The following is a 14,763-nucleotide window of genomic DNA, read 5'->3' as shown; positions in this document are numbered from 1 at the left end:
GGGGGAAGGAGGGGAGCCCCAAAAAATTTTTTTCAGCCTATCACCCATAATATAGAAAAAACGCCGTTTTTTGGGACTTAGAAAAAATTTTGACTTTTTTTTTAAGCAATCCCTATCTACTCTATTGCGCTTCGCCTGGTCTGAGGTGGCGAAGGAAATCTAGCGTAAAAGGTAGCGTTCAGTAAACTGCGTGCGTTAGTGAATTTGCGTAGTTACGTCCGTAGCGAAAATTCGCCAGGCGTAAGGGTGCGAAGTAACACTAGCGAATCTACGCCAGCGTTCGTTAGTGAATTTGCGAAGTAAGAAAATGCCCAACGCTAGCGAATTGACGCTAGCGTTCGGCGCTTAGTGAATTTGCCCCATAGACTCCATTTTATCCAAATAATCCACATTTTTAAAAATGATTTCCTTTTTCTGTGTAATAATAAAACAGTCGCTTGTACTTGATCCCAACTAAGATATAATTAATCCTAATTGGAAGCAAAACCAGCCTATTGGGTTTATTTAATGTTTATATGATTTTCTAGTAGACTTAAGGTATGAAGATCCAAATTATGGAAAGATCCGTTATCCAGAAAACCCCAGGTCCCGAGCATTCTGGATAACAGGTCCCATACATTTATGTTATAGGGGTTGTTCATCTTTGTGTTAATGTTTAGTACGATGTAGAGAGGGATACTCTATTGTTTTTCATTTTTTATTTGTGGTTTTTGACTTATTTAGCTTTTTATTCAGCAGCTCTCCAGTTTGTTATTTCAGCCATCTGGTTGCTGGGGTCCAAATTCCCCTAGCAACCATGCATTGATTTGAATAAGAGACTGGAATATGAATAGGAGAGGCCTGAATAGAAAGAGGAGTAATAAAAAGTAGAAATAGCAATAAATGTGTAGCCTTACACAGCATTTGTTTTCAGATGGGGTCAGTGACCCTGCAAAAAGAAGCAAATAATTCAAAAACTATTTTAGAACATACTACAGGTATGTGACCTGTTATCCAGAATGCTCGGGAACTGAGGATCTTTCCCTAATTTGGATCTTCATACCTTAAGTCTACTAGAAAATCATATAAACATTAAATAAACCCAATAGGCTGGTTTTGCTTCCAATAAGGATTAATTATATCTTAGTTGGGATCAAGTACAAGCGACTGTTTTATTATTACACAGAAAAGGGAAATCATTTTTAAAAATTTGTATTATTTGATTATAATGGAATCTACGGGAGATGACCTTTCCGTAATTCTGAGTTTTCTGGATTTCCAGATAAGGATCCTATGCCTGTAAAAGTTAGCTTAACGGTGAACCACCTCGTTGATGTATAAACGGACCAATCAGCAGTAACGACTTACCTGTGAGCCTGCATAGGACGTGCTGTTGTTGATAACAACTTTGTGTATTTTCCCAAATTTCCCAAAATATTCTGGCCGTTTTAAAACCTGAACAAAGAAGACAAATTGGGGAAAAATGTTAATAATGTCCTTGTTTTTCAATAGGAGAGTCACAGACATACTTAGCAGAGTAGAGAGTAAGCCATATAAGTGGATATGGATAGGTGGTTCTACTAACAGGGTCTCTGCAACCCCCTCCCATCTTTCTAAGCAAATAAGGCCACACAATTCAGGTTATCAGCCCTATTTAGTTGTCCATAGCATCCATGTGCTTGAACAGAGACGGCCTGAATGAACAGATCTCAGCAAAAGGCACAGACTGCGGTTCCTGCTGCTCTGCCGCTCCTGCGGTTCCTGCGGCTCTGCCGATACTGCGGTTCTGCCGATACTGCGGTTCCTGCGGCTCTGTCGAAACTGCGGTTCCTGCGGCTCTGCCGCTACTGCGGTTCCTGCTGCTCTGCCGCTACTGCGGTTCCTGCTGCTCTGCCGCTCCTGCGGTTCCTGCTGCTCTGCCGCTCCTGCGGTTCCTGCTGCTCTGCCGCTCCTGCGGTTCCTGCTGCTCTGCCGCTCCTGCGGTTCCTGCTGCTCTGCCGCTCCTGCGGTTCCTGCTGCTCTGCCGCTCCTGCGGTTCCTGCTGCTCTGCCGCTCCTGCGGTTCCTGCTGCTCTGCCGCTCCTGCGGTTCCTGCTGCTCTGCCGCTCCTGCGGTTCCTGCTGCTCTGCCGCTCCTGCGGTTCCTGCTGCTCTGCCGCTCCTGCGGTTCTGCTGCTACTGCGGTTCCTGCGGCTCTGCTGCTACTGCGGTTCCTGCGGCTCTGCCGATACTGCGGTTCCTGCGGCTCTGCCGATACTGCGGTTCCTGCGGCTCTGCTGATGCTGCACGTGTGCTTAGGGGAGGCAGTGGCAAATCAGATTTTTTTTATCTGTGTATAGAGGCTTAAACCCAGCGGGACTGTATAAATCTGCTTACTGAGGGCCTTACACTTTCAGCAAGGTAATCATTATTACAAGTCAACACGAGCCAAAATTATGCCATAATAAGCAAAAAAAAAAAATCAGCATTTGTACACATATTTCTTCAAGATAACCTTACATGTAGAACATTTAAAGGGAAAACTTGCCTCTTACTATTCAATTAAGATTAATTTTGAACATTGCCCCGTACAATACAGATTTAAATGCTTCCTGGTGGCCAAGATGACTCACAGACACCAGAGACCCAGCAATCAAACTAGAAAGTCAGTATTGGGTTTGGGTCCCGGGGGTCACCAACGTGGAGTTCATGTCATGGGTAAGCAACATAAGCCGTACAAGGGGATTTTGTGAAACTCACCGTTAAATCCTTTTCTCTTCAGGTGTCTGTGGGACTATGGGGTATAGCATCTATAATGGAGTCTACGGGAGATGACCTTTCCATAATTGAGTTTTCTGGATAACGGGTTTCCAGATACTGGTCTGGCAAGTCTAGGTGTTCATTTTCATGCTTTGGCTGATATGGGAACACACTTCCCTGCCAGGAGGATTACTTTGTGTCTGATGAAGTGAATCCGTGCTCACCAACACAAGGCAAGTTCCTGGAGCAATGTCAGCTACGAATGTCTTGGAAGGAGACGAGCTTGAAACAAGATGGATGGTGCCGATACCTGGGATTTGAGAGAACCTGGGGAGAGCCCCTTGTCCAGGCCTTCTTGATGGAATTCCAAAAGGCAAGGAACGGAGAGGGAGTTAAATGGAAACTCGTGTTGAGAGCACAATCACTGAACCAACGATAGATATGATGGTAGGTCTTCGATTAGACTGGTTTCCTTGCAGCAATCATTGTATGAATGAACATTTGAGGACTAGGGTCTCAAGAGCCATCAAATTGAGCAACCTCGGATTGGGATGGATTATTGGACCCTGAGTGAGGATGTCTGGACAAGGAGAGGCAACAGATTGTCCCAGTTTAGGTTGTTCATCTGTGAAAACCACACTCTCTGCGGCCAGTGAGGGTCTGAGAATTATGGTGCACTGTTCCCTAATAATCTTTTGGATTATCTTGTGAATCAGGGGTAGAGAGGGCAAGGCATACCCGAGATGGAAAGTCCATGGCATGGTCTCCTGCCGCAAAGGCTAGAGGGTCTCGGTAACAAGTCATGAACGGAGGTTTAATCTTGACACCATCAAGTTGCCGTCTGGTATGCCTTACTTTTTTGTGATGGCAAGAAAAACATTTTCCCCCCAAGTCTAGGGTCGGACAATTGAGATAGTCTGCAGAAGCGCTGTCTGGGAATCAGGTTGGACTTGGCCTTGTTGATGATCCAGCTGAGGTTGGACAATGTGTGCAGTGTTTGGGCCACTGTTTTCTCTGCTACCTGTAGGGATGGAGCCTTGAGAAGAATATCGTCCAGGTAGCTGACACTGCCATCACTTTTGTAAACACTCAAGGCATTCAGGTAAGACGAATGGAAGAGCCACAAATTGGAAGTGTTGGCTGTGGTTCACAAATATCAAGAATTTCTGATGGGCACTCTGCCTCTGAATCTGCACAGTGAGACTCCAACGGGAAGTGACATCACTAGAAGAGGCGCCAAGTGAAGGAGAGACCAAGCGTGCCAGGAAGTAATTGGTTGCTTCGCTGGATGTGTTCCACAGTGGAACACAAGGACGTTTTTAGCGGGAAAGACTTGAATAGAGAATTTTAGGAGCAGCACAAGGGTTCTGGAGCGGAAGGGGGACCCATTCAGAAGCCGGCTGAGGCAGGGAAGGCTCTAATGGCTTGAAGAAAAGGGGAAGTTTTGTTGGCAGGCTACTGGCTGCAAATAGGTGGCACCTGAGTAAAACAGCAGGTAGGGAGCCCTGGTGATACCCACAGTCCTGGGAATCCCTGGATGGAAGTCTGGAATGTAGCATGCTCTGGACAGCCACGGCTCAATGTGAGAAGAAGACCAAAATGCTGTGTGGCTTGCTACTAGGGAGACTTACTAGCCCCAGTGTAGCAGTTCCTCGAAGGCGGAAGCCTAATAAGGAATCTCGATGCAAAATGTCCATGTGGAATTTCGATGTTGATGTCCTGTCTCCTTGAAGACACTAGAAAAAACGGAGCTCCTCTAGCTGTACTAGGGGGTTCAGCAGGATAGGGAGGAATCTGTTTCTTACTTCTAGTGTCCTGCCTTTCGGTGCTAAATGCTATACCCCATGGTCAGAGTGTCCCACAGACACCTTTTCCCCAAGTTTCTCTAAAACTGGCGCAGGTACTACGTTCAGCTGTGACATACAGATAAATTAAATGATTAAAAAGCGTGTGCTTACCTCTGGGTCTGCTAGTCGCTGTGAAAGCCCCACTACAAAGACTAGGTTTTTCTGAACGACGCGCACACTTGCTAGATGTTTGCGGTTTTCTGAGATTTTCTGTTTCCGCTCGTTCTGTTTTTGCTTTTTTTCATTTTTTATCCTCTGCAGTTCTTCTTGTGAAAGTGGTTTGTACACTGCTGGGTCTTCTGGATATGGCTGCATTGTGGGGAGACAAGAGAGTTAGTGGTCTGGCAAGTCTAGGTGTTCATTGTCATGTTTTGGCTGATATTGTAACACACTTACAATATCAGCAATATTACTATGAGTCAATAAGTGCTCACCAACACAAGGAAAGATCTGGAGTAAGATGCATGTTACAGATATATAGAAACAATGGTTTTAGTCACACTGCTATAGTTCCAGGGGTACCCAGGGTACAAATAAAAACTCACCCCAAATCTCCCCCTAACTGGCCTTCAGACTGGGCCCCCTTAGCTCATAACAAGGTTACAGATATATAGAAACAATGGTGTTAGTCACCCTGCTATAGTTCCAGGGGTACCCAGGGTACAAATAATCACTCACCCCAAATCTCCCCCTAACTGGCCTTCAGACTGGGCCCCTTAGCTCATAACAAGGTTACAGATATATAGAAACATTGGGGTGTCACCCTGCTATAGTTCCAGGGGTACCCAGGGTACAACTAAGCACTCACCCCAAATCTCCCACTAACTGACCTTCAGACTGGGCCCCTTAGCTCATAACAAGGTTACAGATATATAGAAACATTGGGGTGTCACCCTGCTATAGTTCCAGGGGTACCCAGGGTACAAATAAAAACTCACCCCAAATCTCCCCCTAACTGGCCTTCAGACTGGGCCCCCTTAGCTCATAACAAGGTTACAGATAGAGAAACATTGGGGTGTCACCCTGCTATAGTTCCAGGGGTACCCAGGGTACAAATAAAAACTCACCCCAAATCTCCCCCTAACTGGCCTTCAGGCTGGGCCCCCTTAACTCATAACTAGGTTAGACACCATTATTATATAGTGCAGTAAATGAGTATACCAGTTAAACTAACACTAACTGGTCTTATGGATGTTGCCACTGTTTTGTGCTGCCCTAGAGGCGGTGTCCAAATTGCCCAAAGTGTGTAAAGTGAGCCCCTGGCCTGGTGCCACAGCTATGCTCATAGTGCTTAATTAAAGCTTACAATCGAGGTGCAGATCACTAGTTATATATAGTCCGGCAAACTTTGAGATACAGCCTATGGCCATCAAAGCAAAGTGTGAGCTCAGCATTTTGTTAGCAAATTGCCCACCGGTAACATCCACAGGAATTGTCTCAGCTGATGGTCCATTGCCTCCCTGTAGCCGGATTGTAGACTGGTGCAGCCATGCAGAACTCATTTGAAAAAAAAAGTCTTGTCCTTAAATGACACAGTGGCCTAAGTATTTCTTATTTAACTTTAGACAGTCTGTCTTTCAAAAGCCTGGACAACACTTTTTCTATATGTCTGCCAGTATGATGTTGTCTTCTACATAATCAATACCGGAATATGATAAAGCCAAGTCTAGGGAAACCATAAAAATCCCTTGAGGGACCACTTCTGTTGTGCCTCTAGTTGGACAACTCTATATAAAAGTGCAGGAACATCCAAGGAACATTCATCAGTCTAGTAGGAAAGAGGACCAAGTGCCACCATAGTGGTGTTTGGTTCTTTTATATAAGTACAGGAACTTCCAAGAACATTAATCAGTTCACCATTTTTGTCAAGTAGGATAGAGGACCAAGTGCCAAGGGAGTTCTTCAAAATAATTCGCTTATTAGAGAAGATGTAAGCAGGAGACATCTGGAACATAGACTGTAATCCTTTAAACCTTCAACAGTTCCAATCAGATCTCTTAAATACGACTCCAAGGTCAGAATTCTGGTTTTTAGTTCTTTTATATAGAAATACAGGAACTTGCAAGGAACATTTATCAGGTCACCATTTTAGTCAAGTAGGAATGACGGCCAAGTGCCATGGTTCAACATAATCCATTTATTAGATTAGATGTAAGTACAGAGCACAGACCGTAATTCTTTACACCTTCGAGAGTCTCCAACCACATCTCATAAATAAAGGTGGCCATACACTATAAGATCTGCTTGTTTGGCGAGATCGCTCGATTTGGCCAGATATCAGCTGGGAAGGTCCGTCGGAAAGCCCAATACACAGATAAGATGCTGAATCAGTTAAAATAACCTGAATTGGCATCTTAAATCTGTCTGTGTATGGCCACCTTAAGACTCCAAGACCCGCATTCTGATGTTTGGTTATTTTATAAAAAAGTACAGGTACTTCCAGGAACATGTATCAAGTCAGCATAGGAAAGAGGACCAAGGGAGTTCTTCAACATAATCCACTTATTAGATAAGATGCAAGCGGGATACATCCGGAACACAGTCCTTAAAATCTTTACACCTTCAAGAGTCTCCAACCAGAGCTCACAAGTAAGACTCAAATGCCAGCATACTGGTGTTTGGTTCTTTTATATAAGATTACAGGAACTTCCAAGGAACATTTATCAGGTCACCATTTTTGTCAAGTAGGAAAGAGGACCAAGTGCCATCAGCATAATCCACTTATTAGAAAAGATACACATCATTGAAGTTGAAGGCTATAGCTACTATGGCTTTGTGTCACAAGGGGGTGCCTTTTCATGCCATAATTGTCAAGAGAAGGAGGTAATAGAATATATCCACCATTATGCAAGTAGACAATCAGGAACTGCTCAAAAGTTGACCAATGGATGGTAGTGGCATGAATCCAAGGAGTTGCAATGAAGAAGAATATATTATAGGCCTTATACCGATCGACCAACATTGGCAGAAGGAGACACAGGACAAGGTCTTGAGATTAGCAGCTTTCTTGGCATTCCCTCTGGCACAGATTTGGTAACATGTACACTGAAAAGTATTATACCCATTATAAAGTTGGCAAATTTTTTGAGTTGCCAAAGCCAAGGCTGAAACATTAATCCATATCAATGGTTTTCAGGCCTGAATGTCTTTTCCTTTGTGCCAGGATCCCAGAATGAAAATAATTCACCGTGGATCAGAAGAAACCGTTAAAAAAGTGCAAAAAAATGTTGTTCTTGGAAGGTCATCGCAATCTCCATCGCAATCTTGGCTGAACAGAAATATTCCAAAGTGCATTTTCTTGGTGCGATCAGAGCACATTTTGGGACAGACGCAGAACAGATTCCAGAGCGGTGAATAACTAAAGTGCCGGTTCTGAGGAAAACAAGTGATGTGAATAATATGACAGTTATGAGGATATGGATGCCAGTGCGTATCCAATGAGATTGCCAGCCAGGCACCCAGTTGGCAGGGACAGGTGAAACACCTTTTAATGGGACATGGTTCTTAAACCCAACAGGTGGACTTGATGGGGTCCGGCCTTATCGTATTTCCTTACCTTTCTGCAAGCTGGACACAGCCCGTTTTCATCGGTGCGTATACGATGCCAACAAAATCGGCAGATCTGGTATCCGCACGTGCAAGGGAAAAAGTTAATGTCGTCGATCTCTAGGGGCTCCATGCAAAGGGGGCATTCCACGGGGTCTTCCTTTAAGACGGGGCTGCGGGACATCTTTACAGGTTCCCCCAAAACAACGCAGAAAAAAAAAAAAGAAAGAAAAAAATTTCCAGGTTTATAATAACTTAATGTGAAATTAAAATCTTTGGGATGCCAAAATCTGTGTATCTGTAAAAGAAAGAAAAAACAGTGATAAATATATATTCTAACACATGGCAAGGAGTCTTTATCTAGCATTTCCCTGTTAAATTGCACCACCATTAACCAAAACCTGCAAAAACAGACTAAAAAATAAATGCAAGGAACTCTAGTCAGCCTAGATAGTGGAGCTAAAATGCACCGGCACAGTTAACCCGAGCAACCTATCAGAGCTTTCCTCTCATTTCGTAACTAGTAGTGGGCAGAAAAAAGCAAAATGCTGATTGGTTGCTGTATTAACCAAGCAAAGGAACAGAAACTCTCCCCATTATCCATACAAAATGGCAATTAACAAGGCAAAATGCAGTGGTTTTCTGTTCAAAGATGGCCCCTGGGGCATTTGACGCACACATTTGCGTGGCTTTCGCTTTGCCCTAGTAACTTTATGAGCTCTCAGGGCATTGCCACCCCGGGGGCATCAAGCGCAGAGAATTGCTCTGCAGATCAGGACATTAAAGTGTAAATCTAAACACTAAAAGCAAGACGGGAAGTTGGAATCCGACAAACAGGCTCCGATTGTGTCCACCGACCCCCTGCTCTACTCCGTTTTGGAAGTGCAGGTGGGCGAAGCAAGTGGGAACACCAGTTGGAGTGTGTCTCACCGATTTAAGACATTCATGTGAGCCGCTTTATACTCCCACCCACCACGTCACCTTTATTGCCCCTTTAAAACTATATTCGACTAAAGCAAACAGTGCCCGCAGCCCTGGTTCCATCTGTAAGATCATATGTATCTGCGTCTACCTTTACATTTCGGGTTCTACCAACTTGGGTCCATCTCATTAATTTGCAAAATGGCCATGAATGTTTAATCACCCCCGCACCCACCAGTCGCCCCAAACCTCGGGATTAAACACATCGCCCACGTTGGAGATAACTCCTCATGGTTCTTCCTGGGCCCACTCGCAGGTGCTTATTTTTAGCCTGGTGCTGGAGAGCCGTTCCCTCACTTCTCCTATGTAAGCATCTTCTCTTACACGCCTCACTGACTCAGCACACACACAAATCCCACTCGTTCACACTCACCAGCAAGTGGCCCCCAGAAGCGCGCACACACATATGTGGGGGCAGCTGAGAAGTGACGTTCCATCTGGATAGATTTATTTCCTAACCCTGTGATGCGACTCTGTGATATGAATGTCTAACAAGGGTATGGAGCTGATACTTTGCTACTGGGCGAAAACGAAACCATATTTAAAGGAGAACTAAAGCCTAACTAAAAAAGTAGCTAGAAATGTTGTACATGAGGTTTTGTGCTTCTGTACCAGCCCAAGGCAACCACAGCCCTTTAGCAGTAAAGATCTGTGTCTCCAAAGATGCCCCAGTAGCTCCCCATCTTCTTTTCTGCTGATTCACTGATTCACATGCTCTGTGCTGCTGTCACTTACTGAGCTTAGGGAGCCACTCACAATATACAGTACACATAGAATAGAAATGTCACAATATAAGGCTGATTAGTAATTAATACACATAATTACTACATGGCAGCACAGAAACCAGTGCAATTAGCATCAGAATTGAATAATCAGCAAACCTGTAGCATCAGCTTATATTACAGCCAGGGAAGCTCATTTTCTGCTGCTGGATAATTAGTGACGAGCCCTAAGCTTAGCTTCTCAACAGCCAATCAGAGCCCACTGAGCATGTGAGTGTCACAGACACTTTCCAAGATGGTGACCCCCTGTGACAAGTTTGAAGTCCTGGATCATTGCTGCTATTGACAAGCTCAAACTTTAGCCTCCTGCAATAAATTCATAATATAAAATATGACGTTTTAGCCACATTCATTTTAGGATTTAGTTCTCCTTTAAAACAAGCTAAATGCCACAAACCCACGTGCACAAATAGATCAGTATTTTACGTCTGTGTTTCATTAATGAGGATGCAGATTAGAACTGGGAAGCCAAGGAAACAGCAAGGGGCCCAAACTTCAAAATGATTTACTCTCATTCCACTTCATATTTTCCATCTCCTGTTCTGTCGGCCCAAGTCTTTTCTTCACCCATTGTTCTGCCTCTTGTTTTCTCCACTTATCCACCTTCCCTCACTCTCTTCTTTATCCCTCTATTTCTTACTCTCTATCTTAGGGGGTCCCCAACCTTTTTCACCCATGAGCCACAAGGGGATGGGGAGCAACACAAGCATGAAAAATTATTTCTGGGAGAACCAATAGGGCTGTGGTTGAACTGGTAGCCCCTTTATGAACTGGTAGCCTACAGGAGGTCTGTTTGGTAGTGCATTTGGTTTTATGCAACCAATACTTGCCTCCAAGCCTGGAATTCAAAAATAAGCACCTTTGAGGCCACTGGGAGCAACATCCGAGGGGTTGGGGATCACTGCTCTATCTTGTTCAGTTAGGTCAGTGATGGGCAAAGTGCGGCTCTCCAGCTGTTGCAGAACTACAAGTCCCAGCATGCAAAGACTGCCTACAGCTATCAGCCTACAGCAAGGCATGGTGGGAGTTGTAGTCTTGCAACAGCTGGAGAGCCACACTTTGCCCATCACTGAGTTAGGTTGATGGACATAGTACAACCACAGAAAAACAAATGAACAGATGGGCCCACTGGGAGTTTTCAAGGTGGACCAGTCCAACACTTGAGTAGATAGAAAGAATTTCCATTCGAACATAAACTGATGTGCCCATTGGTTGAAAACGATCACACCAGCCTTGGGAGTTGAGAAGACGAATAAAAAAAATTGAGAGATAACTAAAAATTAGAATCTCCAGGAGAAACCCAGTTTGTTTGTTGTGATTTAACCAATATATGGGGATGTGTGAGCCAACAAATTGTCAACCCACCCCAGACCAGGCCCATTGTCTGCTGCTTCCATTTATATCTCAACGTCCAACATGCCCCCATCTCTGACATCATGGACAGGGCATGTTGGAAGCAGCCCACACTTAGGTCGCGGGTATGTGTCAGACTAAGCTCGACTCCCCCCACGTCCCGCGAGAATTGACCCTCCTGCACATCGCTAGAATACACCCAATCTTGGGGTTTTTTTGGATTCGCCCCTAAATACAGAATGCTCTTCAAAAGATTCTACCAAATCCTAATTTGCATACGAAAATTGGCAAAAAAAAAAAAATATTCAAAAACATTTCTGATGTCCAGCAGTCACTCAAATCCGATTTTACTGAATCGTGAACCAAATCTGGAACCTGATACACCCCTCATATACCCAGCCCTTTAGAATAAACACTTTAGACCAGGGGTCCCCAACCCTTTTTTTTTTCCATGAGCCACATACAAATGTAAAAAGAGTTGAGGAGTTGCCAATTATGGCCAGTGGTTGGCTATTGGTAGCCCCTATATGGACTGGTAGCATATAGGAGGTTCTGTTTGGCAGTACACCTGCCTTCCTTTGCCTTCTTCTGGATCAACTGGCAGTTAGGCAGGTTAAAAAAAAAAAGTCAAAAAGTTGAACTTGATGGATGGGTGTCTTTTTTCAACCTAACTTACTATTTTTCACCTGGTTTTTATGCAACAAAAACTGCCTCCAAGCCAGGAATTAAAAAATAAAAGCACCTGCTTTGAGGCCACCGAGAGCAACATCCAAGGGTTGGTGAGCAACTGGTTGGGAATCACTGATCTAGACTTTTGCCAACCGTGCGCGCCACTCCTGGAGACCCCAAAACTGGAAAATCAAATTGCATTGGCAAAAATGGTAACCACAAACGATCTTTCCAGTGAACCAATGAGTCAGGCAGTTGTCACTTCCACATTGGGAAATTTGTACGAATCTTGAGAGGAAGTTGGTTCAATCATCTCACAATGAACTACACACAGCTGTTGGTGGCCACATCTTGACACCATAAATATTATAGGAAACGTTTCTTTCCCAGTGGTGCATCCTCTCCCTTTAAGAGCAGAAACCACAAGAAGAAGGGCTTTGTTCTACCAGCTAACTGGCACAGAGAGACCAACATTACTGCCGAGCCAAAGGTTGTGCAACAAGAGCCTCTCCTTTGCTCTCCTACATCACGGCTTGATATGTACGAGGAAAAAGCAAGTCATAGATTTCATCAGTTCCAAAGCTGGAGGAATTCCCAGAATCTGAAGGAAGATAAACCAGGAAGAAAATGTTCTGGTGTTTACTCACCCACAGCTCAAGGAGGAGGATGTAGAGGTTTCGGAAACTGTACTGGGTGGAAAAGAAACACCCAGACCCCTCTCACTGTCAATGTCATGCGAGTTTGTAAAATTCAATACTGATAAATCCTTGAAAATCTGATATTTTAGTCAACGAAAAATCAAGATTCTCAGAGAAGCAAACTTTCTCTCTTTCCAGGAACATAAAGCTGTTAATGGTTAACTGTTGAAAGGCTGCAGAATGCAAGTAATTTGCTAGTGACACTGACAAACATTATCCAGTTGGAAGCCCACTTAACGCCCCAGCCAAAGAAGAAACCATGCCAGAATACAGCAGCTCAGGGTACAAATGGATTATTCCATATGACAATATGTTCCATTGTTTTCTATGGAGCATGTCACACACAATGTGGAGTGTGTTATTAGTTTAATACAGGTACCAAACAGTTGGGTCCTTAAAAAAAGTCATAGCTAGATTGGGGGCTCCGCTATTCTATTGCCTCTCTTATCTAGACATCTTTTCTATACATGGGATCTAATTTTTGACTCTAAAAGATTGCATTAGCTCAGTCTGTTTCTTCCCATTTTGCAATGATAAATAAAGCAGACGTTCTCTGGGCATACATGGGCTGATACTGGTGGCCATTCAGTAGCTTGGCAGATGTCAATAAAGATGTGATCCGTGGCCAATGAATCTTGCATGCCAAAGACAACATCAGTGAGATTCAGTTCTTTATTTGGGTGGACAAGACCTTCTCTGGAGTTGGCCATAAACCCCACTGTCCTTTGGCATGTTCAGTATCGATGAAGGATCACTGGCCAAGGATTAGATCTTCATTTGGATGGACAAGACCTTCTCTGGAATTGGCCATATATTCCACTCTCCTTTGGCATGTTCAATATTGATGTAGGATCACTGGCCAAGGATCAGATCTTCATTTCGGTGGACGAGACCTTCTCTGGAGCTGGCCATATATCCCATTCTTGTTTGGCAAGTTCAGTATCAATAGAGGATCGCATTCGCTGGCCAAGGATCAGATCTTCATTTGGATGGAAAAGACTTCTCTGGAGTTGCCCATGAATGCCACTCTCCTTTGGCTTGTTTGGGATCAATGGTGGATCACTGGCTAAGGATTATATAACATGGGTGGTAAGAATTCTCTGGAGGTGGCCATAAATCACACTCTACTTTGGCATGTTCAGTATCGATGGAGGAACGTAGGCCAAGGATCAGATCTTCATTTGGGTGGAAAAGACCTTCTCTGGAGTTGCCCATGAATGCCACTCTCCTTTGGCTTGTTTGGGATCAATGGTGGATCACTGGCTAAGGATTATATAACATGGGCGGTAAGACCTTCTCTGGAGGTGGCCATAAATCACACTCTACTTTGGCATGTTCAGTATCGATGGAGGATTGCTGGCCAAGGAACAGATCTTCATTTGGGTGGACAACACCTTCTCTGGAGTTGCCCATAAATGCACTCTATTTTGGCATGTTCGGTATCAATGGTGGATCATTGGTGATGGATCATATCATTTGGGTGGCAAACTTCTCTGGAGTTGGCCAAATATCCCACTGTCCTTTGGCATGTTCATTATTGATTGAGGATTACTGGCCAAGGATCAGTTCATCATTTCTGTGGACAAAACCTTGTGTGGAGTTGGCCATAAATCCTTCTCTCATTTGGTACCTTTAGTGATCCAGTGAGGTTCACCGGATCAGGACCTTCATTTGGGTGGACAAATGAAGTGGAGATCTGCTCACATGTAGACCTCAGTAAATGACTGGATCTTCCTATGTGCCCTTTTATTAATAAATATTAACCAAATAGTCTACTTTTCCCACAAAGGATTTGTGAAAACGTTCCTTTCGTCTACAACGCGACTTTATAAAGCACTGGGAAGCCTGGACTTCTCTGCAGCAGTCTCACAAAGGCAAATCAATGGGCTCACTTTTTGGCACTCAAAGGCGATTCAACGAAAGCCATGGCAACGGCTTTTTTTTTTTTGCTTTAGAGGACACTTGTTAGAAACAGAAAGGGTCTTTCAGGGAAAGAGAATGGCTTGAAAGGATTCGGAGATGCCCCTTGGGTTTTTAATAGAGATTCGCTATTTGCTAAATCCTTGAATGAAGAAGAGAAACACGGACATTTGGTCTGGAAAGGACACGTGGAATTTGCACCAAAACACTTTCTAACGTCCCGATATCCATTTATTCCACTTACTCAATCC

The 14,763-nt window shown here is 44.1% G+C and overlaps 1 protein-coding gene across 7 annotated transcripts in view; it reads right to left on the bottom strand.

Annotated features, from left to right (window-relative positions):
* The window catches only part of cnot4.S (CCR4-NOT transcription complex subunit 4 S homeolog), a 51,079-nt gene that overhangs the window by 20,866 nt on the left and 15,450 nt on the right, over positions 1 to 14,763 (bottom strand). For all 7 annotated transcript variants that reach the window (XM_018254078.2, XM_018254079.2, XM_018254081.2 and 4 more), the window contains 3 exon segments: positions 8,120 to 8,407; positions 4,675 to 4,872; positions 1,348 to 1,434 (listed from right to left, as the gene is read on the bottom strand). In XM_018254078.2, the coding sequence (XP_018109567.1) occupies positions 1,348 to 1,434; positions 4,675 to 4,872; positions 8,120 to 8,293 (459 nt within the window). In that variant the 5' untranslated portion in view covers positions 8,294 to 8,407.

This window comes from Xenopus laevis, chromosome 3S (assembly GCF_017654675.1).
Source record: "Xenopus laevis strain J_2021 chromosome 3S, Xenopus_laevis_v10.1, whole genome shotgun sequence".
In the NCBI taxonomy this organism is placed as follows: domain Eukaryota; kingdom Metazoa; phylum Chordata; class Amphibia; order Anura; family Pipidae; genus Xenopus; species Xenopus laevis.
This window is presented reverse-complemented; position numbering and strand designations above follow the sequence as displayed.